This window comes from Lissotriton helveticus, chromosome 5_1 (assembly GCF_964261635.1).
Source record: "Lissotriton helveticus chromosome 5_1, aLisHel1.1, whole genome shotgun sequence".
NCBI classification, from domain to species: Eukaryota; Metazoa; Chordata; class Amphibia; order Caudata; family Salamandridae; genus Lissotriton; species Lissotriton helveticus.
The window spans coordinates 1,770,555,017-1,770,578,817 of record NC_136065.1 but is presented as its reverse complement, the minus strand read 5'-3'; the positions used below and the strand labels follow the sequence as shown (position 1 = coordinate 1,770,578,817).

General features: G+C 45.4%; 1 protein-coding gene across 5 annotated transcripts in view; it reads right to left on the bottom strand.

Moving 5' to 3' along the window:
* KANSL1 (KAT8 regulatory NSL complex subunit 1) overlaps positions 1 to 23,801 on the bottom strand; it is a 1,096,983-nt gene that overhangs the window by 84,377 nt on the left and 988,805 nt on the right. For 4 of the 5 annotated variants that reach the window (XM_078645034.1, XM_078645035.1, XM_078645037.1 and 1 more), the window contains one exon: positions 20,991 to 21,103. In XM_078645034.1, the coding sequence (XP_078501160.1) occupies positions 20,991 to 21,103 (113 nt within the window). The remainder of the gene's footprint in view (positions 1 to 20,990; positions 21,104 to 23,801) is intronic. The other variant, XM_078645038.1, reaches the window with a different exon arrangement.

Sequence of the window (23,801 nt, the reverse complement as noted above, 5' to 3'; positions counted from 1 at the left end):
GTTCACCGGGGCAGGGGCCGTCAGCTGGGCCACCTGGCGCGCCACGCGCCGAAGTCGAATCGTCTTCTTGGAGCGAAAACGGAAACAAGCCATACAGTTGGCTTCATCGTGATCCGGCGACAGGCACTTGTTGCACACCGGGTGGACAGCGATGTGGGGATACTTCGAGTTGCACACGGGGCATCTCTTGAACGGGCTCCGTTCCATGATGATTCGTCGAAGTCTGGCTGCGTTGACTAGGCCTCAAGCACCGAAGACCCACGCGGGTCCTCCGGATGTCCGACTCAGGAACTGAGCCGGAACAGAGCTGGGCACCGAACGTAAACAATACAGACGATATAGTTAAGGCCTTCGGGCCTAAAGAAAGTTTCTATCGATTCCGATCTTGAGTGATCAAATATGCATCTGAACCCAATGGCGGAAAAAAACAATCTGGGGATGGAGTCGATGCCCTTCGCACTGTAGTCACGGGGAGGAGCCACCTATCTCGTGATACTTCGAAGACTCTTCCAGGACAACAATGTGCAATCATCCGGACCCAACACTAGGCGGCGATCTATGCTATAGATATGAATTCAGCAGCCCACATGCCTCGAACCCAAAGTATATATACACAACTGCAATTCAAAACAGTGTTTTTACAGCAAAGTATAAATCACTTACCTTTGCCAGGCTTGCTTGGTTCTAGAAAATAAAACAACAAGCATATTTTTATACAAAATTTTGGTCTGAAGTTCAGTCTTTGTGTGTGTGCAATCATTTGTTAATTGAGTGTGTACAACAAATGCTTAACACTACCCTCTGATAAAGCCTTCCTGGTCGCCCACACTACCACAAGTAGAAAGTAATGTACTATCTACTTTTACCTCTGCCTACCATTGGGGTTCCACTGGACTCTGTGCACATCATACCTCATTTTGGTATAGTATATACAGATCCAGTTTCCTACACTGACAATCTTGAAAGAAGAAAACAAGTGTGAAAAATACCCTGCTAGAATAGAAAAAACAAGGCCACAACTTGGACCTACAAGAAGGTGAAATAGAGGCCAACACAGGGAAGGCCTAGAACAGGCATCCAGCATCAACATCGAAAGGCTGTTTTTTTTTTCAGGCCTGAGCAGGACCTGGCTGAAGTATGGAACGAATGGAAAAAATAAATAGTGTAGGAAGCTGGTTAGTAAGGTACAGTGTGCATAGAGTCCAGTGGAACCCCAAAGGTAGGCAGAGGTAAAAGTAGATAATACCCTACTCTCCATTTGTGGTAGTGTGGGCGAGCAGTAAGGCTTTATCAGAGGGTAGTGGTAAGCATTTACTGTACACACTAAGGCAAGAAATGATGTCACACACTCAGACTGAACTCAGACCAATTTGTTTCAATAAAAATAATATTTCGTTATTTTATTTCTAGAAGTAAGGCAGGTCTGATGCAGGTAAGTGAAAGAATACTTTGCATGTATATTGCAGTTTAAATACAATTGAAATGCAGTTCGATGCAATTGGTTTGGTTACAGGTAAGTCACGTGTTCAGAAAAAATTTCAAATTAATTTTCAGTTACTGTTGAGATTACTTTGTACGTTACTTTGCAGATTACTTTTGAAGTTATTTTCTACTCCATGTGATATGCCTAGATATCACACTGGGACATTTCCTAGATAAAAGGTAAATAAATCAGTTTTTGTACAGATGAAGTTTAAGGTTTCACACAAACCAAGCGCCCCACACAACAATTTTCACAAGAAAGAAGTCAATGCAGTCCTATGGGAGAAAAGCAGGTTATCGGTTTCACTGTAAAAACTTAGGTTTGGGAGTTGGTTTTTTGGGGTTAGAACAAGGGTTCCCCCAGGGTCAAGAATGTACTCTCAAAGTACCCACAGCGGCACTAGGGCAGCCAGTTGCAGAGTGCTGAGGCCCTAGGCTATCCAATGTAGGATAGGGGCCTCCGGTTAGTGGCTGCTCAGGAGCAGGCCATAAGGTTAAGTAAGCAAATCTCCTGGACTTAAGCTCAGGGCAAAAGGAATTCTGATTTAGCACACAGGTGGCACCCACAGTGGCGGCCGGGTGCTGTTTTGGCGCCAGGCACCCTGTGGTTTTAAATGGGGATTTTCCGGTTGCAACAAACACTTCAGGCTCTGAAACGGAGATCTTCTGGAGGTGACCACTGGTTGGAGAGGTAAGTTGGGATGTCTTGGCATGCCGGGACACTGTTGGTTGGGTCACCCAAGGCCATAGGATGTCAAGGGGCAGGGGTGTCTTGGCATTGGGGTTCTGGTCACGGTCAGGGCTGCAGGTGTCGAGTAGCTTTCTGGGCAAATCTGGACTATCGGGAGAATTACGGACACCAGGGAGCCAGCTTATCAAGGTTGGGTTGCCCGGAGGAGTTTTACTTGAACGCGACTACAGACTATTCATTTTTAAAGACACATCGTACCATTGCCACTTATTTGGTGAGGACAGGGATACTTTGAGCCTGCAGGACTGAGAGCTGACCAGGTGCTTTTTAGCCATATATATGCTCGGCTTGTAAGCTACTTTTCTGACAGTGCGCAACATTGTGGTCGTCATTCACTTGGCAGGGACAGTGTGAGACTGCTGATTCTTATGGACCGAGATTGAGAGTATACCAGGCGCGTTTATTATATAGATCTATATACATCTTTTGGATGTCTCTTTCAGGACCAGGACTGTGCCCAGAGACTGGAAACAGGCGGTGGTGCTACCTCTCCAAAAGAAGCCTAATATCAGCTTCGAAAAACTGGAAAACCTCCGGCCAATTTCCCTTTTACCCTATATGGCTAAAGTGGCTGAGAAAACGGTGAATACCCAGATGATGGATTTCGTGGAAGAGGCTACCCTCCTGCACGAGACCCAGTTTGGTTTCAGTCCACGCCATTCCACTGAATCAGCGTTATTGATGGCAGTGGAGACCTTACGCCAGGGGGTGGATGAGGGCCAGACTATGGCTCTCATCCTTCTGGACCTAAGTGCAGCATTCGACACTGTAGCACATACCACCTTGCTACAGTGTCTGAATAACGGAGGGAAATCAGGAGCTGCACTTGAATGGATCCAGTCTTTTTTGACAGGGAGAGGCTTTCAGGTGCGACAGGGAGACTGTTATTCTAGGGAGTTTGATCTGGGTCAAGGCGTGCCTCAGGGCTCGTCCTTGAGCCCAACCCTATTCAAGCTGTATGTCTCCCCTGTGGCACCCATTGTCAGAAGCCATGGCCTACACATAGTGTCCTATGCCGATGACACGCAGCTGGCCATCTCCCTGTCGCGCGCACCCAGTCTTGCGATGGACAGTTTCAAGGCCTGCATGCAGGAACTGGCGACCTGGATGTCCACCAATTGCCTTAAGTTAAACGGCAACAAGACTGAGGTGCTCGTGGTAGGGGGGGCCCGTCTGTTTGGTCATCGGCCTGGTGGCCACCTTGTTTGGGGGATGTACCCATACCCTGTCAGGAAGCAAAAAATCTGGGGGTATGGCTCGACGCGGATCTTTCTTTTGGACCTCAAATAGGCCGTGTGGTGGGGGTTTGCTTCAGCGTCCTGAAAAGCTTGCGGAAAGTTTTAAATCTCCTACCTACGACAGCCCGTAGGACGCTGGTGCATGCCCTCGTCACATCACGCCTGGATTATGGCAATCTGCTCTACCTAGGGGCCACTGGAAAGGCTCTTTGCACCTGCCACCACATTTTGTGCGGTAAGGCACCTGCTCCCCTCCAGGAACTGGTTACTTGGTACGCGCCTACGCGCGCCCTGCGTTCCTCCCACACAGGGCTATTGAAGGTCCCCAGGATAAAAAAGTCACGTATTGGGGGCAGGTCTTTTAGATACCTGGCCGCGAAAAGTTGGAATGCCCTACCATTTGACCTTCGCCTGGAGCCCTCTGAACTCGGCTTCAGGAAGAAGTTAAAGACTTACCTTTACACGCAGCAGCCGGGCCGACCTTGTGGTTGTGACTCTGCTGTTTCCACTCACTACAGCGCGGGGACACGCCGCTGCGCGTAACCAGGCGCTCTACAAATTTCCCTTATTAATAATTGGCTTGTACATCTCTTCTTGACTTTACATATGTTTTTGCTTTTTTATTCTTTTGGACACTTGAACTCCTATTACCAGACGGCCCCAGTGACTTCTAATTCGACCCGTGTGACTGCCTTGAAAAAGTATGAATATGTATTATTGTACAGACCAAACACGTGTTGGCTTATATCTATTGCTGGGAACTTGCTATAGAAAAATAAAGAAGACAAATTGATGTCCAGTGTGGAGAATCTATATGAACACAGTACCATAGTCATTTAAGATCTATTTAATTGTGTCAGCAATATAATTGTATTTACTTATACCCTACATTTTGGGCGGGGGTGCCCGTTACAGACTTGCGGATTTGACCAGAGCAAATACAGTGCTCATGAAAGACAAAGTCTGGTTGAGGAAGGCAGGGCAGGTCCTCCAGGTTCTTGGGGGCTGCATGACACACCGGTAGGGTTGGCGCAAAGACAGTTGGTGTCCTCCACTTCTTACTTCAGGACGGCTCTTAGGTCCCTCTTCTGGATTCTTCTTGTCTGAGGAGGCAAGGTTCAGGGTTGCTCCTAAATAATACATTTAGGGGCGTTACAGGTAGGTAGAGGCCAGGAGCAATGTGTCCCTTCATTAAGGTATCCCGGACCGGAGGGGTGAGATTGGCAAAGGTGAACACACCTTTCCTACTAACTTGGTTTTGCCCGTCGATTCTCCCACCAAAAGCGGGGATCAGAACCGGCGGGGCAAGTTGCTGGGAGCAGCAAATGGCCGAGGCAGCTCACAAAGATGGCGAGCCTTTGAAGCTTCCCCATCGTGGACCCTGCCCATCCTGGGGGATGAGGCTTGGCATCTTAACCCAGGATGTCCTTTGCTTCAGGACTCCGAGAGTGGCAGGCTCTCGACTCAGGGGTCCAGAAACATGTCTGGTGGTGGCAGCTGGTGAGCAGCCACTCACCACGACACAAGGTAGTTTTTCAGGGGGCATCACTAAGATGCCCCCTGAGTGCATTTTTCATAAAATCCCACACTGGGATCAGTGTTTAATGTGCTGGAAAGCTTGATATCAAACTTCCCAGTTTTCAGTAAAGCCAATATGGAGCTGCAGAGTTCATAATGACAAACTTCCAGATCATATACTCTTTATGTATTTACTGCACTTACAATGTAGTATGGACTTCAACACTGTAGGGGTACAGGGGTGGTTTACCCATACCAGGGCAGTGGACTTTAGGCATGGCACACAGGTATGTGTGCCATGTCGACATTTCACTTTTCTCTGCACCAAAACATGCAGCCTGCAAAGGCAGTGTGTGTGTAAAGGTACAGTACCTATAAGGGTGGCACAGTAAGCCCTTAGAGGGCTTCCTTTGTCACGGTGCCCTTGGTACCTATGGCACCTTTAACAAGGGACTTGCATGTGGCCACAGTTGCCAATTGGGTCTTGCAACGGTACAGTTTAGGGAAAGAACATAGGTCATGGGTAACTGGTTGGCACAAACCAAGGGCACACTCAGTAAAACTGCATCAACATTCGGCAAAAATTAAGGGCCAACCATGCAAAAAGGGGCACTTTCCTTCACTGAGGCACCACATACAAATAGTCTGAAAGTCTGTGGCAGACATCTGCCTCCCACATGACCCATAAGGTTTTAACCCAGAGAACATGAGAAAAAGGGGGCACACTATTCCTTCAACAAAAAAATGATGATACAGGTAAAAAAAAAAAAAAAAAAAAAAAAAAAAAAAAAAAAAAAAAAAGGCCTGGGAAACCGCTTTGTACCTGCGATGGAAGCGCAGAAAAGAAGGAACCAACGTCAGAGGGTCGAAGGGGGGATTATATGGACTCTGTCAACGTCACATTTAAGAGATGTCACAAAGGAGGCGCATGACCCCTAACGGCACGCAGAGGTACTGCTGAAAACCTTTCTGGATCTAGTCAGGTGCCTGGGGAGAATTCAAAGGTAAGGAATCTGCAGCTAGATGTCTATCGGATAATAAAGGTTTCAGTACGCGGTGTCCCACTTGAGCTTCCTTGTGCATTTCGAGGTCTATGCAATAGTGCTTTGTGAACGTGTGCACTGATGACTAAGTGGCTGACTTTCAAATTTCATGCACAGGTATATTTGTCAGAAAGACTAGTGCTGCTCCTTTCTTAAGAGTAGTAGGCGCTAGAAGTTTGATTTGTAGCTATAAACCAGCTGATGTGTGATACATTTGGAATGTCTATGTAATCCACCTTGCAATGTTATATTTTAGGTTAAGCATTCGAGAACTCTTGTATATACTTCAGTATATACATATTATATACTTATATGTGTATGTACTATATGGACAATGGAGATCAGCCATAGGGCTGGTCTGCATCCACTTAGGGACTTCTTTTCTGTTCAACAGTCTCTATTCAACTGTCTTGATCGAAAACGACCAGCAGAGGAGAGTAAAATACCAGAATTGCTTTCTGCCGAGACGTTCTTTTAAAAAGAATTCTGGCAACTGCCTCTATTTAACTTTCTTTATAGGAAACGACCAGCAGGGTCAGTAAAAGTACCAGAATCACTTTAGCATTCTCTAGATTCCAGTCCATAGAAATGGTCTTCCACGAACACCAGTAGACAATATTTCTTTTAAATCTTGTATTTTCAGTGACATGACCACGAAGGCCATTTGGACTATACCATTTCCCACTGAAAGGCAATATTTCTCCTCATGTGTTCCCATACCTGGCGTGTCACGCAGTTTGGTGCTCATTTTTCCTCAATGTTAAAGAACAGTAGATGTTTCAGCACCTAGGCTAATGTGCTGCATAGCTAAATGCATATAAGATCCCAAAGGCGTGACCGATTGCATTGCAAAAGCTTGTTTCCTTTCCAAACAGATTTGTTTTCTTCTTTTCCATCCAGTACATTAGCGCTCTCCTAGTGTCTAGCTTATGTAATGCTCTTTTATCTTGAGTCTTTGGCTTCTGGAATAAACAAAATAGTTTCATACTTGTAGATGTAGTTTTGTTACTTGAATTTTCCTGATTCACATGCTGTGCTTTACTCGCCCATTTGGGGCTTCCTGTGACGTATGCTCTCCCCTGGAAGCTCCCACTATTGGTCGCCATCTTCAGATTATTTTTTTGTTCTGTTTTCTCCTATATTCTGTTGGAGGTGGTTGAGATGCTTGCGAATCCGGACAGGTCTTCAAGCTGCAAAATGACACAAACAGGTAAGAAACTTTCGTTTTGCAGCATTAATCTTTACTGGATTCACATACTGCACATATATTTTGTAGTGGTTTGGTTAGTTCTGCGATGGATGGGTTGAAGATCAGCTTAGATCTGTAAACACATGTTTTAACACTTTTTCCCATCTGAGCTTCCTTGTTCATTTGAATGTCGTAGCAGTCTTTTGTGAACAGGTACTGATGACCACGTTGCTGTCACAAGATGTCCTGTGAGGGTATATTTGGTAGAAAGCCAATGGTTACTCCTTTCTGGTTGAGTGCTTTAATGAGTCGAGTTTAGTTTTACCCCAGCACTTGTCTGGCACAGTTGAATAGTTTGTGTGATCCATCTGGCAAATGTGAACATATTGATTGGGTTTCCCCATATTGTTGTCTGCAAATGAAACAAATAATTTGTATTTCCTGCTTCTTGGGCTTCTTAAAATCCATTATTGCTCATCTTGCATCCAGCTTGTGCAACACTCTCCCCACTTGATTTATTGGCTTTTGGAAAAAACTTGGAATTTGTATTGCTTTATGTGGAATGTGAAACAAGGCAGCACCAAACTACACCTCCAGGGACACCCGGATGCAGAGTGCGAACACAGCGTTGGGAGCCCAATGCAAAACAATGGGGAATCTCACACTTGGAAAAAGGCTGCAGGCTCAGGCCTGGAGGATGGACAAAAGAAACCTACAGCTGCACAGTGCTGGAGCATCGGGACATAGTCAATAGATCTTCCCAAGGCCTCTGGGTGCAAGGGTGTCTTTTGGTGTCAGAAGTCCGCTCAGTGCGGTTACAGTTAAGGGGTGTGGGGGCAAGGACGGGGGAGCGGGCTGGGCGTTGTGCAGGGGTCAAGACACGAGGGACTCTTGCTCAGGATCGCTAGGGAACGCTTCCTTGACGGTTGGGCTTCTTGGACTCGGGCCGTGGGTGTCAGGTACAGAGGTGGTCGACTTCACAGTTCAACAGGCAGAGCTTCAGTCTTTAGAATTGGTTTTCCTCTGGACAGGTACACTGTTCACGGTGTTCAGGAATCTTTTTAGAAGGCAGGCAGTCCTTCCAAGGTTCTGGAGGTCGCTGGGCTGCAGGCCGAGCATCGCTTCTGTGGCAGGATCTTAAGAGGGCTGCAGACAGGCGTATAGGGCTGAGGCCAAGTCAGTTGGTGTCTTCAGTTATCGCTGCTGCACAGCTCTTTGTCCTCTTCTTCGTAGGTCATCGGTAATCTGATAATTAAGGTTCCTGGGTGCCCCTAAATACTCAATTTAGGGGCATTACAGGGGTTAGAATGTAGTACCAAATGGGCTACTAACTTTAGGGTGACTACACCCTCTGTATGCCCACTCCCTCTGGGAAGGGGGCATGTCCCCAACCATATTGGCTAGAATCCTCCAAACCAATATGGAGGATTTTCAAAGGAGGGGTGATCCTGGCTCAGTGAGGATACACCTTTCCTGACAAACTTGCTGGAGAAGTCCTGGTCAGCATAACAAAAGTCAGGAAGCTTTTAAGGCTCACCGCCATGCTATGCTGTTCCTGCTTGGAGTTAGGTGTGAAGCACCTCCACCCAGAGCAGGCTTTGTTTCTGACCCACAAGACAAAAGGGTCCCACCTCAAGTGGCACGCTGGTACAGACCAGTGAGGCACACACTAGGTTTTCAGGGGACACCTGAGGTGCCCTCTGGGTGCATTGATTAAATAATCCAACACCGGCATCAGTGTGGGTTCATCAACCTTAGATGTTTGGTACCAATTATCTTGGAATTTGGTGAAGCCATCATGGAGCTGTGGAACTCAGTGACAAACTTGCAGCGGGTGTACTCCGTATGGCTTCACTGTTCACTTATGTCTAAGAATGGACTTAGACATTATAGGGGCATTGCTGCTCATGCAATTATGCCCTCACAAGAGGTATAGTGCACCTTGCCGTAGGGCTGACTTACCTATACCTTTTATAGTACTGGTAGACCTGGCACACGACTTCACCTTGATCTAAACCAAAACATACAGGCTGCAGTGGCATTGTGCATGTGTTTGGTGAGGGGCCTCTTTGGGTAGCACAACACATGCTGGAACCCTTAGAGACCCTCTCTGTTCTCAAGGGCTGTGGTACCACAGGTACCTGTTACAAAGTACTTACATGTGTGCCAGAGGTGTGCCAATAATGGAAACAAAGATAGTTTTGGGAAAGAACACAGGCACTGGGAACCTGGTTAGTAGGAACCCAGTGAATATTCAGTCAAAGATGCATCAGTCAGGTATAGGTAGGGGGCACCAAAGGAGTACCTTTCTACACAAGGGTGTCTTCATTAACTGAGTTAGCACAACATTTGCATTCCATGTGGGTGTTTGTACTCTTCTTGATGGTGCAATTCTTTTTTCTCCCTCTAATCAACACTATTACTGGAGTTGTGAAAAAACTTTTTCCTAAAGGATACCTTTCGGAATTTTAGCGTCCGCAACTACTTCACAGTATCTGTGCGTCTCTTTATATCCTGCAGCCCATCCTCAATGTGCTTTGCAAACATAGCTTTCTCGCTGAAAATGTGGTCAAGAATCTTGTTCAGTAAACGAAGTGGCCCTGAGCCATCCTTGAGGCGCAACACTGCTGCACCTCCCAACAATCTGAATGCTGAAGTGGTGTTATCCATCGTATAATCCTAATCAGATGCGCTCTCCTGCCAGGATAATGTTCCTCGCCTCAAATTTACTGTCATCAGGAAGTTGATCCACATACGGAGCTAGATTGCACCACATTTGTCGATCATATCGTCCTAGAATGGCAAGAGCATTGGCTGCTCTTAATACCAGAGCTGACATTGAAGAAAAATGCTTACCAGCGTTATCCAGGCACCTACCTTCTTAATCTGGAGGTGTAATGATGGGCGCAGAAGGGCTCTCTGCGCAGCTTGAAAAATTACAGAGTCTGGCTATGGATGACCCCCAGGCACGCAGGAGCATCCCCGGAGCTGCATCTTTTTTCTCCAATCCAGATAACACTGGTGTTATGGTCACTGGGGTTTTCATGACCTTGAGCCCTTCCTCCTATATGTGACTTGCAATAGGGATAGCTCTCACCGATTTTCTAAAGAGCTCTTTAAAATCATACCAAAAACAGTCCGTTTGAGATGTTGGCATTGCTAGGTCAAAGCTATTGGCCACCCTGTAAATAAGTTGTGAAAACCACCAGCATCCTTAATGGGTACAGGAGAGGGAAAAGATGGTGCGGGAATGAGGCAGTCGTCCCATTCTCGATGTGGGTCCCCGCGTTCCCCCTCTTCTTGGTCATCTGTAATTCCTGGATCTTGCCGAGTAACCGATAGAGGTGATTTCTGGAGAGGCTCAGACCGGAAATCTTGCACCCTCTCTTGGAGGTAGATGGGATAGATCGTGGCTCAGGGGCCAATGTAGGTTGTTCGGGAGGCACATATGCTACCGGAACTTCCTATAGTCTGCCAACATGAATTGCAGGTCTGTTAGCAGTGATGATGGCAAGCGGACTACCTCCGCTTGATAGTCACAATGGTATTCCTGCTGAGGAATAAAATACTGATGGCACTTAAAGTGCAATTGTGATTGGCTATTCACGTAACTAAAGCGACCATCATCCTCATTATCTTCCTCCGAATCATGCTCTTCCAACAGGAGAGATGGCAACAGAGGTGTACCTTGCTGGGTGAGGTACCTTCTGGCGTAATCGGCCTGGTTCTAGGTTTCGCTCTTTTTCAGTGTTTTTTCCCCTCGACAACAGTACTGCTGATGACACCATTGGTGAAGTGGATATCGGCAGCAATTCAGAAACCTTAATCAACAGTGTTGCTGCTGTTGATGTTACAGTCGTCGTTGCTGCAGCCATAGGTGCAGTCGGCAAGGTCTTCATAGTCGCTGCCAGCGTCAATGTAGTTGTCATAGTTACCTCCGGCTTCATCAACAATGTTGTCGACCTAATCAACTCCAAAGAACCTGATGTTTTGACTGACCACTGAGCAGTCTGCACTGATGTTGATTACGGTGTGGCGTTTGCCTTCAGCTTAGAAGTAGAAGACTGGTGGGCCTCCATACTAGTTGGCTTCTTTTTGGAATGTCTAGACAACAATGGACTTTTCGTTGACGGTTTCTCTTAGGGAGGCACAGGGGACTTTTTCTGATAAAGCGCCTGCCTTGAAGGGATGTAGAAGAAGGCTCAGACCATGCCTTTTTTGCTTGTCTGTCCTCCACGTCCTTTGCAGATTTGTGAGGAGTTTTTGAGGGACTGCGTCCAGGAGACGTATAAGCGGTCTTTTTGAGGGCTTTCTTTGGATGCTCGCTAAAAGAATGAGCATGAGGTGGTCTGCCCCTCTGATGCAACCTCCTACTGAAGAGGATGCCTCATCACTGGCATCACTCAGAATCACTTCCTTCCGGACCGTAAGTTTTTGAAGCCATATAGGAAGGCATCCCCAAAGTTTTGTTATAACATACCTCACACTCCTTTGCCTTATGGTTGGGATACAGGCAATAAATGCAGTCAATGTGAGGGTCATCTGTATGATTTCATCGAGCAGGTGGCACAGGCTCTAAAAAGACATTCTCCCTATCGGACAGGACAATGTCAGAATCAGGCAAATCAGTACTGAAGAGGTTACTGCAGTAGTTGATGTTGACTGAAGCAAAGAAATCTGTCCAGAACCACTGAAGTAGAAGTTAAGGAGAGATCAGAAGAGACTCCCTAGCACAACGTGCAGTAGAAAATCGGAGCTTCTAAGCTTCTCTCAGGAGTGTTCTAAAGGGTGAGAGGTCCTGATTGGTGCAGGATGGCCTTTTGGTCTCTTTTACAAAACAAAAAAAAAAAGGAAATGGGCCTACTCATGGTTTCTGCTATGCAATTTCGACATACAGGGCACTCCCATCTCAACGACGGGAATGATTCAAGCATGTGAATCTATGAAAGTTCCAATACTGGAGTAAATCTGGGTATGCCAGCACCATTGGAGGGAGCATTGACACCAATGGCGTTGACAATACCTCAGGAAACGCTGGCTTTAACTCTGGTTCCAGCGATGAAGTAGCAGGAGGGGGTGAGGCAGCAGGGGGTGAAGGACCAGTAGGAAATGTACACCCTTGACTACGAGCTCAGTGAAGAGTATGAAGGTGACATCTAACATGATCGACCAACAGGATTCCAGAGGCCAACAGTTCCAGTAGTCTTAGTCATTCTTGCTGAAACTCAGACCAGAGGCTGAAACGTCAGGTTCTGAATGTCTCGGACTCTACCCAGGAGGAAAGGCACAACATTTGCACTGTATCCAGAATGGCTCAAATGAGCTGGAGAATCTGCAAAGGTGTCAGCAGTAACTTTGACATGTTGATAGGGAAGCCTAACGAGGATTGCTTTGCTCCTATCTGAAGGTGGTCTGTGGCTGCCTAGGGAAAGCCCACTTTCAACAGCCAGTCGTCAAGGTAGGGGAAAGCTGGAATACCCAATCTTTGAACGTATGCTGCCAGCATCACCATCACTTTCGTGAACACCTGAGGTACTTGAGAAGCCAAAAGGGAGCACAGCAAACTGAAAATGTGTCTGGCCCACTCTGAGCTGCAGATAACACGTGTGGACTTGCAGTTCCAAAGCCACCATCCAGTCTCCAGTATCCAAAGTAAACAGATCCTAGGCCAGTGTGAGCACCACAAACTTGGAATTTCACTAGAAGGGTTGAGGGTGTGAACATCTAGAAATAGGAAGAAGGCCCCTGTCCTCCTTTGGCACAAGGAAGAAACAGGAGTAACAACCAGTTCCTGCCTGCATATTCATGAACCCTCACCTTGGCATCCTCAGCCAAACAGGACTGCACTTCCTGCTGCCAAACAGACGTGTTCAGCAGCTGTAATTTGAAAAGGGGGGGGGGGAAGGGGAGGAAGAGATTGTGGGTAGGAAAACATGGGTAGGCGTAGCCCAGTTGTACAATTTGGAGGACCCATTTGTCAGAAGTAATGTCAAGCCATCACTGGAGGAAATGGCAGATTATGGTGGTGTAGTTATCAGCCCAAACAGCTACCTTGTTATGATAACCTTGGAGGCTTTAGCACTCACTGTGAAGACTAGGGTCGCGATGCAAGTCTAGGGATGACGTTTATCCGTCACCACTGTCAACCAGAAAAAATAGTGAGTGTCCCGATACCAAACCAAGAAGGAGCTACGTTACTTAGGAATAAAGATTGTTCCAGAGATAGACCAAATTCCTAAAGTTAACTTTAATAAAATTCTGAAGGAATGTCAAGATCTTATGAAAACTTGGCAACATCTACCTCTGTCTATATTGGGCAGAGTAAATCTTATAAAGATGTGTATCTTGCCGAAAATCATGTTCCTTTGCAATACTATTCCTTTGTATTTTGATAAAATATTAATCGATAAAATGCAGAAATCCATTAATTCTTTTGTTTGGGCATCCGAGTCAGTGAGAATATCATGGAAGAAGCCGAGACGGAAGAGGGAAAAAGGAGGTCTGGCTCTTCCAGATATTCAATATTATGCTTGGGCCTTTCAGTTGACATATTCCAGAATGCTGCTAAAACCCCCCGATTTATCAGGTAGAGGTAAAATGTTTCTGGCCATGTTAGAACAACTGGGGCTTCCTCAAGAAGGTTTTATGTTTAAATATGGGGACAAACTTTTTTTTAAAGAAAGTCAGACTGAAGGTCCTTAGTGGTTTGGCCCAAAATTGGGCAAAGATAAAACAGCTAATTGGTCTGGAATACTATTCGAGGCTTGCACCTATGTGGGACGGTCCGGGAACCCCTAGTTGTTTAAAAGATCAGTTGGCAGCCCCTTTAAAAATATCTGGAGTAGAAGTATGAGGGGGATCTTGCGGTCGGGGGATTGCTATTGCCCTGGGCAACTCTAAATGATAAGTTGGTGGAAGGTATGTCAAGATTTAAATATCTGCAGCTAGTGAGTTGGTCTCAGAATCTGAAGATTTCATTAGGGCAAGGGGATGCCCTGGAAGATCATCTAGTTAATAAACCAGTAGGGAAGAAAGAAATATCCTTTTATTATCGGGCAATTGAAGAGGCCATAGATGGGGAATTCAAGCTGGCCGACCAACTATGGGGGGAGGTTATTCCGGATACAGATTGTGAGTCCCTGTGGCTAGCTTCATATAACATCCTTTTCTCGACCGTAAAGCCAGCATGGTTGAGGAGAAACCACTATTTTACAACACACAGGACTTATTTCTCCCCGGCTAGGCTTTCTAAAATGTCCAAGGGCCTCCCGGCCGAGTGTAAAAAATTTAATTTGGAGAGTGCTCCAGATACTCACATGTTCTGGGCTTGTCCTTCTTCAGAGGAATTCTGGAGGAATATTGAAGTCTCATTAACATCAATCATGATTCATATCTCCCTTGAAACTATTATTTTTGGCATCTGGAGGGAGATCAGTGGCCCAGATAGAGACTTTTAATTTTATGCAATGCTTCTGGCCAGACGTGAAATTTGCAAGAGATGGGCTGAAGTAACATCTCCCACATATTCGGAGTGGCTGTCTTCCTTATATAAAATCTCTAAAATGGATCTGATGCGGTTGAAAAATTCAAAGAAAAAGATCATTTGGAAAAAACTACGAAGTCAGCAGTCTGAATGTGTCCCTCTATTTTTTCTCTTTCTTTTGTATCCATTGATTAAGCCTCGAGGAAGCTCTTGGGCAGCGTCTGAGCTTGTGAAGTCAAGCGACACTAGCCTTGGTTCAGCCCTGAAGGGAGTAAAACCACCCTCTGTAACAACGAGAGGGCAGTAACTAAGATGAAGTGGGTATGCTGCTGGTAGCGCTGAGGGGCAAGATCAACGGTGGGGCCTACCTCTCCTTTTGGAGTAGCAGCGGCAGCCTATGGATTTTATGTTAGCTGTGGTTGGAGGCGAATGAGGAGAAAAAAACAGCGTTGGTATATTCCGAATTCTGGTTGGAGTTGGGTATGCTGGAGCTTTTTGTGTGTTTATAATAGCTCCTAGAAATGCTTGAGATGTGGAAGGTTGGAGATAGGATTTGGACAGATTTACTGTGAATCCCAGTTCGTTGAGCAATTGCACTGTTTTGTGTGTGTGGCGTAGACAACTGGCTCATAAAGGTCAGCTCGCACAAGTATGGGAAGACCTGAATATGTTGCCTTCTTAGATGGACTGCGACTACTGCCAAGCATTTTAAGAAAACCCTGGGTGCGGTTGTTACTCCGAATTAGAGTACTTTGAATTGATGGTGCTGACCAGCTACCACAAACCTGTGGTATTTGAGGTGCGCAGGGTGTATTGGAATATGAAAGTAAGTGTTCTTTATATCCAGAGTGAAGAGAAAGTCGCCTTGTGAAGGCGCAGCACTTGTTGGGAGTGTTACCATATGAAAATGATCCAACTGAATGCATAGATTTAGTTCTCTGAGGTCTAATATACGCCTGAGAGAGACGTCCTTTTTGGGAGAGGATGTAGCCTTATAGCTACAGCGGTCGACCTTAAAGCTGGGGAACCGGGGTAGAGTGTCGGCAATGACTCAACATCCTGTGATTCTGGGCAAATCACTTAATCTCACCGTGCCTAACAAAAATTAATGTGTCCTCATGTAACGAAACTGGTGCTCATGTAAAGCGCTCTGATAGCCGATGTCTTGAGTACACCTTTGCTCCCTGGTATGGTAAAGGAACTAGTTCTACTGCACCTTTCTGCAACAAAGAGAACCTCTTTCTTTAGAAGGGTGAGATGTTCTTGTGATGCGAGTTGTGACCTTGGAGTAATGTTCGGTGGAGTGCTTTTAAGCTCCAGGCAATAACCAGATTGGATCATTTGTAGAACCCATTTCTCTGATGTAATCTTACTCCAAATGGGTAGAAATTGGGAAAGACATTGCTCGACAGGAGTGGAATGGTCAGAGGTATGGAAAGGAAGTCACGTTTTTGGCTTCGCAGGGGAAGTGTGTTGTTGTTACCTCTGCCTCTTACCTTGCCTTTGTTTCCTTTAGATCAACCTTTAAAATAACCTCTTGAAGATGGTGACTGATTGTTGCCCTTGTAAGAGGAGGAGGCATTGTCTGTAGCCACATTTTTGGAGCCGTCCCTGTAAAATGAGCGACAAAAGAACCCTCTGTTGGAAGGTGATTGTAAGGCCCCCATTGCCTAAGCAACATTAGTATCCTTTTCCATTTTTTCCAGTGATGTATCGACAGCTGTATCAAAGAGGTGTTCTTTGTCAAAGGGTTGGTTAAGAATAGAGGCTTGTACCTCAGGATTGAATCCTGAAATTCTTAACCAAGCATGTCTACGGAGCAGTACATTAGTGTTTACTGCCCGAGCTGCTGTGTCTGCCTGACCTAGAGCACACTTGACAGAGGTATTAGTCATTCATTTACCCTCTTGAATCAGGGCAATAGTTCTTGACGTATGATCATCAGGAAGAAATTCAATGAGCTTTTCGAGCTCATCATAATGAGCTCTGTCATACCTTGCCCGAAGTGCTTGAGCATTGGCAATACACCAATGCTTTGCTGCTTGTGACACTACCCTTTTGCCTGAAGCCTCAATTAATTTGGACTATCAGGAGGAGGGGATTCCCCTGTTTGCGAATTTGCTCTCTCACGAGCGTTGGAAACTACCAGATTTTCCAAAGGTAACTGACCTTTGATGTATACAGGGTCATTAGGTGCCGATTTGTACTTTTTCTCTACCCAGACGTGATGATTCTAGTTCTTACAGGGTCCTTAAAGAGGTCGTCGGTATGTTTAAGTATACCTTTTGACATTGGTAACGTCTGTGTAGCCCTTTGATATGAACTTAGTGTGTCAAACAATAAATCCCCTTCTAAAGTCTCTTTATGAAGCTCTACTCCATTTGTGCAGCTCTGTTAACAAGCTCAATATATCCAATATTATCGTCTGGAGGAGAGGGTCTGGATGAATATAGGTCGGGATCATTATCTGGTTCAGGGTCAGCATTATATTTATTCCATGGTTCAGTATCCTGTGGTGTGTACTCATCTATATCCCCATCCCCTGTATTCTGTGGGTCAGGTGATGCTGGTGGAGGAGAATGTGTAGGTGTAATAAGTACATTTGGATCAATGGTTGAAGAAGGTGGAGAAGGATCCGTACCCACATTTTTCCTTTTTAGAGGAACATGGTAGTCTTCTTGTAAGCCCATCTTCCTTTTCCCAGGAAGTTTGGCATGAATTTGTCCAGTTTCTTAATCACAATCTCCTTCTGTTTCAGATCCAAAGATGGAATATCGATCCGAGGCTATTTATTTGAAGTACTTTCTTCAGACGCCGGTTTTGGTGTTTCGGGTTCTGAAGTTTTCGGCTCAGAGGATTTAGGTTTGTAAACCGGTGGAATGGAAACTCGAAGGATTTTGGGTCGGCACCGGCATGGCGACGAGTAGACTGAGCCAGAAAGCTGTTTATGTTTCGACGCCGAGCTCCAAGGTGGGGGCTTGAAACCTTTTCTCTGTGCCGACCTTGGCCTGAAGACAGAGGAGGGACCGGCGCCTTTTTATGGAGAGGGGAAGGAAGTCTCTTTACTCACAATCTGTTGTCCCGGTGTGAGGTCTTCGGCTTCTGAGTCTGCTTCAGACACGGAGATGTGTTCCTCCTCCATTTCTGCTTCCTGCACTTGCGATTCTTCGTGTTCTGACTCGTCTCTGAGGAGATCCGGAGTGGAGCCACTTTGCTGGTACATTTCGTGACATCGAGCCTGACTGTCACGGAGCGTTTTCTTCGATTGAAACGGTGACACGCGTCGCAGTCCTTGTCGTGTTCTGGCGATAGACAAAGGTTGCACTCTTTGTGCAAGTCGGTGCACGGAAACTTAGCGCAACACCCTGGACAGAACTTAAATGGAGTCCGTTCCATCGACTGCTACCGATCCCTGTGCGGGTAGTCCCAACGGATGTTCTGATCGTAAGTTTTCTAATGTAAACAATACGCGGAGAATGCGAAATGCGATAGATAAGCAATACCGCCGAGGGTAGTTGATTGCTCGTCGAAGGGGGCCCGAAGAAACAGTGCCAAACTGGAGCTCAACAATTCACATCCAAACCGGATGGTGGCAAAAACAAACAAACAACAATCTAACAATGGAGTCGAGGCCCACGCGCACTATCACCGAAAGGAGGAGTTACTACCTTGTGACTGGAAAGACTTCTTCGAAGAACACCAAAGTGCAAACATCCGGACCCAACCCGAGATGGTGATCTATGCACAGCATATGATCTACAGCTCATATGCCTCGAACATGAAGTTATCTGTTTAAAGGTTAAGTACTTGATTGTGGGAGTTGGGTTTCTGGGGTTAGAGTTAGGGTTCCCCCAGGGTCAAAGATGCACTCAAAGAGCACCCTCAGCGGCACTAGGGCGGCAGAGTGCTGATGTCCAATGTTATCCAAAGAGGGTCCCTTTTAGTTGGTGTCTGCTTACGGGGACTTCAATTGGATGTGGGAACAACGCTCCTGGGCTTAGCTTATGGCAAGGAGGGATCCAAGTTCGCACACAAGGTGCATGCACAGCGGCGGTCAGGTGCTGAATCTATGTTGGAAGCCCTGTTGGTTTTAATGGGAATGCTCCGGTCGGAATGAATATGGCAGGCTCGAGCATGAAGATCTTCTGGAAGCTCCAATCATGGTTTCCCCACCGATTCTCCCAACCAGTGTAGGGGTCAGAAGTAGTGGGGGCCAGTTGCTGGGAGCGGCAAATTGCTGGGTCAGCTCACAAAGGCGCAAGCCTTTGAAGTTTCCCCTTTGTGGACTCTGCCCATCCTAGGGGAGTAGGCTTGGCACCTCTGCCCAGGATGTGCTTTGTTTTCAGGACCTGGAGAGCAGGCGGCTCTCGATCCAGGGGGTCCAGAAATGTGTGATGGTGGAAGCTGAAGAGCAGCCACTCAGCCAGGACAATAGAGTTAGGTCGTTTTGCAGGGAGCATCTCTAAAATGCCCTTTGAGTGTATTTTGCATTAAATCCCACACTGGCATCAGTGTGGGTTTAATGTGCTGAGATGTTTGGTATCAGACTTTACAGTTTTCAGTAAAGCCATTATGGTGCAGCATATACTCTTTATGGCTTTACTGCGCTTACAATGCCTAAGAATGGAATTACACACTGCAGAGACACAGGGCTCATGCACCTGTACCCTCACTAGTGGCATAGTGCACCCAGCTAGAGGGTCCTATGCAATAGGCAGTCGGTTGTGGGCATGGCACACAAGGATATGTGCCATGTCGAGAGTTCACTTTGTTCTGCACCAAAACACGCAGCCTGCAATGGCAGTGTGTGCCCGGGTACGTGGCCTCTAAGGGTGGCACAATATGTGCTACAGCCCTAAGAGGTCTTCCATGGTCACAGGGCCCTTGGTACCTTCTACAAGGGACTTGTATGTGGCCAGAGAGTTCCCATTGGGCGTGCAACAGTACAGTTTTAGCGAAAGAACATAGGCACTGAGTACCTGGTTAGTAGGAACCCAGGGCACACTTAGTCAAACGAGCATCAACATCAGGTAAAAAGTGGGGGGCAGCCATGCAAAAAGGGGCACTTCCCTACAAGTAAGGGTAGCACCTTGCTCTGGACTTCAGGTTGGAATGGTGTGCAGTGTTTTGAGATGTTGAGCTTCACAATCTGATAAGGCCTTCGTGTTTATCTGGGAACCGTCAACTAGTCAGAGACTAAAGGAGTAGAGCTCTGAAGGTGAGGTAAAAAGGGAATTGACGTCCGTGCGCATGGGCTACACTTATATGTGGCTCCATTCACCATCTGCGAAGCAGAATGAAGTTGGTGTGGAGTCGTAAGATGCGACCTACTTGCACACAAGAGCACTGCTTTAGAATTTGTCCAGACGCCAGGGGAATATTCACAAGGTGAGGAATACGCAGTTAGAAGTATCCATCAGATTTTACTGGATCCAGACTGGCGTCTGGGGTATTCAAAGATGTGGAATTGGCAGATAGATGCATCCATCAGAAGTGCTAGTTTCTATTCTGCAAGCCTTTTTACTACATGCCATGTTATCTTCCAGTGCCAATGACTTTTTTTTGCTACTTGAATAAAAAATCTAGCGGTGGCAGTGAAAAATAGCACCAGTACGATTAAGGTTTGGAGCACTGTTGTCTTACAGTTTGCACATTAGAGTGCCCATCTAAGGTCCAACCCCAAAGAATATTTTCCAAATGCTTTTCTGATCCATAACACCAGATGGAAGAATAATACACAACATCCGAATCTGGATTACACGGATGGCGCATAATGCTCTAAACCTACATTTGGGATAAAGGCATTACAGCAGGATTACTTACATATTCAGTTTTCACACTCTATAGTTGGTAGACCTATTTTCTGCATCATGGTATAATCTTCTATCACCTCCTGATACAAACCTCAACTACTCTATGCATTCTGTGAGGCAAGATCCCAAACACATTGCTTATAAAATATGGTTTCCTGGAAAGACATGGGTAAAGACCGAACCAGCTGTAGATGCTTCCCAGTAAATACTCACTGCCCTAGGCACCAAAAAAATCATCACATACTTAGTTCTATTAAAAATAAAATAATAACTTTACGAGAGGCACTTTTTTCTATAATGTAAATGCACTTACTCTGGTAGACTGACTGTATGTAGAAGAGATACTGAGTGTTAACGAATACTAATGAACATCCCATGATTGAATTCCAACCTTCTTGGGGGTCACCCGTGAATGAGTGATATGGTGAATTAACAAATATTTGTGGCATACTATACAAGGTCTAGGACCTTACCTGCTCCCTCGTCTCTGAGGGGGCATGCTGGATGTGGACACCCACCTCGCCCGTTCTATTTCTTCACACCTCGCATGGAGGGCAGAAAATGCAGCATCAGACAGATCTTCAATCTGGAAAACAAATAGGATATACTCCTCACTTCAAGCTCAAAACAGCACAGGTGTCAAAAGTAAAGGTGTTTCATATCCTTATCAATGTGAAACCGGCTGAAGATTCCAGAAAATCTTCTAAATTCACCAAAGACTGCCTTGTAAAGGATCTTATTGATACATCTGCAATAAGCAATAGTTACTTTCCTTTAATCCTAGTTCTATTTCAGGGGACCAACCCATTGAAATCATTCACAGAACTGTCCCACTAACTTGCAGGATTCAGGAGCACTTTTGCAAAATAGAAAAAATTGTTTTCACTTAGTTAGAAAAGCCATTTCTTCTCATTTAAAGTAAAATAATTTAGTAGCCTATATAAAGATTCTACGGACCAAACCAGTTTTCTTTTTTAATGCAATACTCAAAGTTAGAAAAGCCACAATGGAAACAAGGCAAAAAAACTAAAAAATTTAACACAACCAAACAATTGTACAGGAAATGAGGGACAATGATAGGGCAATGTAGCCATCAAGGCTAAGGACTCAATCCTAAAGCATCCCATCATGCTGTCTCAGTGGTAATTGCTCCAGTTTTTTTTTTAAACAGGGATACAAACTACTGCAGCCAACAGCTTCCTTTATTCCTTCCACTGGGAAGGAGGGTGGGTTATTTCGGATTTCAATGAAACACCCAGTAATAATCCTAAGAATTGAAGATAGTAGCAAGCCGATCCCTATTAAATGCTGCGGAAGGGGAAAAATAAAAATAATTGATTACATAAAGATCCAATGAGGCTAGTCAAACTTTGCATCTGCTCTACAGTCAAATCTACCCAAAGCTCTCTTTCACAAAGACTGCCCTCAACTCCAACAGTATGGAGTTGAGTTTCCGCCAGAGACTGGAGTCCTCTGATCTCGACTTCTCCCAGATGTATTTTCAATGCAGCAGCGATCCATCTCCACAGTCATCACTGGGTGAGAGTAAGGAGAGGGATCTGTCGCTGGCTCAATCGCAGTCAGATCCATTCCCACTGCTGCTACATAGGTAGAATATTTAGCCTTAGTGGGGTGAGTTTTCAGTCCACCAACCAAAGTTATTGTTTTTTCATAGTACCATAAAATGCATGCGACACTTCATCTCATCTCAGACTGTACATACTTTCAATGGACACTGTTATCTAGATTCAGACGCCTGAGTGGAATTTTTGATTACTAGCACTGTTCTGTGTTTCTTGTCTGCTTACTTATAGGATGGGCTTGCTGTTCAATTCAATGCTTATGACTGTTGATGAGGATTCCCTGGTGGAGAAGGAAAAATTGCTCACCTGTAACTCTAGTTCTCTTATAGAGAAATCCTCAAAGTCCTAAGCAATCCTCCCAATTCTTCGGGGAAGTAATACTACAGTTTTGAGCAATTATTCACACAGTATCCTCCATTTTTCTCAAAAATAACCTGACGGTCACCTCTGGGGATATGATGATGTGCATGGATATATTGTGTGGTTCTTAAAGGCACAGTGCCCGTTTTCTCTCCTATACTTTGCATTGCATTCTATTGGCTAACAATGTTGCATTCTTTCATTTAAATAAAAAAAGGTTTGTTAAAGATTTTCTATGGCCACTTTTCTATCAATGACTAATTTTGATCTAATTGCCCTTTTTTTTTTTAAATAAAAATTAAATGTGCTCATTTTTGGCCTTCCTTTAGGATGAAAACACAGGCGAGCACACAGTGTATTGTTGAATAAAGTTAGATACACATACATGTATAATTTTAAGTGCACTCCGGGATCACCATGTGTTAGCAGGACAATTAAGTGCATAGGATTATTGATGAGGATCCCCTGGAAGAGAGCCTCAGTTGCAGAATTAACTATCAGTTTGGATGCGCAATAGGTCAACTGCAGCACTCCTCTGGTTTCTGGCTATGATGGACTTCTAGATCAACTGTGCTTCTTGGGACAGTATTCTGGATTGTGCTTGCTCAAGGTGTGCATAGTCCTCATAATGCCCGTTTGAACAATAAGGGACATGGTAAACAAGACCTAGCAGAACTGCTTCTTCTTGACAGGAAGCAGCAATTAGGTTTTTCTAAATACGTCAAATGCGAAATCTTTCCTTCACTGGAACAAACAATGCTCTTGAGGATGGACGTTGCGCTACTTTTAGAAGGTCCATAAGCTCTCGTTAGGGATGTTCAATATCCTATAGGATACAGATTTAGTCTTGAAGGCAGAATGAATTAACTTTGGAGCTTTAATGTGATAGGAACCCTCCTGGTAGGACCATATCCCTTGGATCTACAGAAATTCCATATGTGCACTTCTATAATAGTAAGCAAAGCTTTTCTGACTGATAGTTGCATATTCTGATGAAGTATATGTATGTTACAAAGATGATCAATGGCAGGACCATCAATGAAGAGACTGGGCATGAGAAGAGACAGGGAGAGTCTCTCCTCACATCTGTCCATGTATTTGCACTATTAATCTTCAAGGCACTACTGCAATAGTTTCAGATAAAGAGGGGGACGTGCAATCCAGAATATGCATTATGCCATTGAACCCAGAAATCTGTCTTGCCATTAGGTGGACTGTTTTCAGAAGACTGCGACTGTTCTGAAGGATAGAAAAGAGCCTTTCCACCGAAGGATACACTTTTGCATTTAGGGTGTCCAACGCCGATCGCAGGTATTGCATAGACTACATGCTATAGCCCAT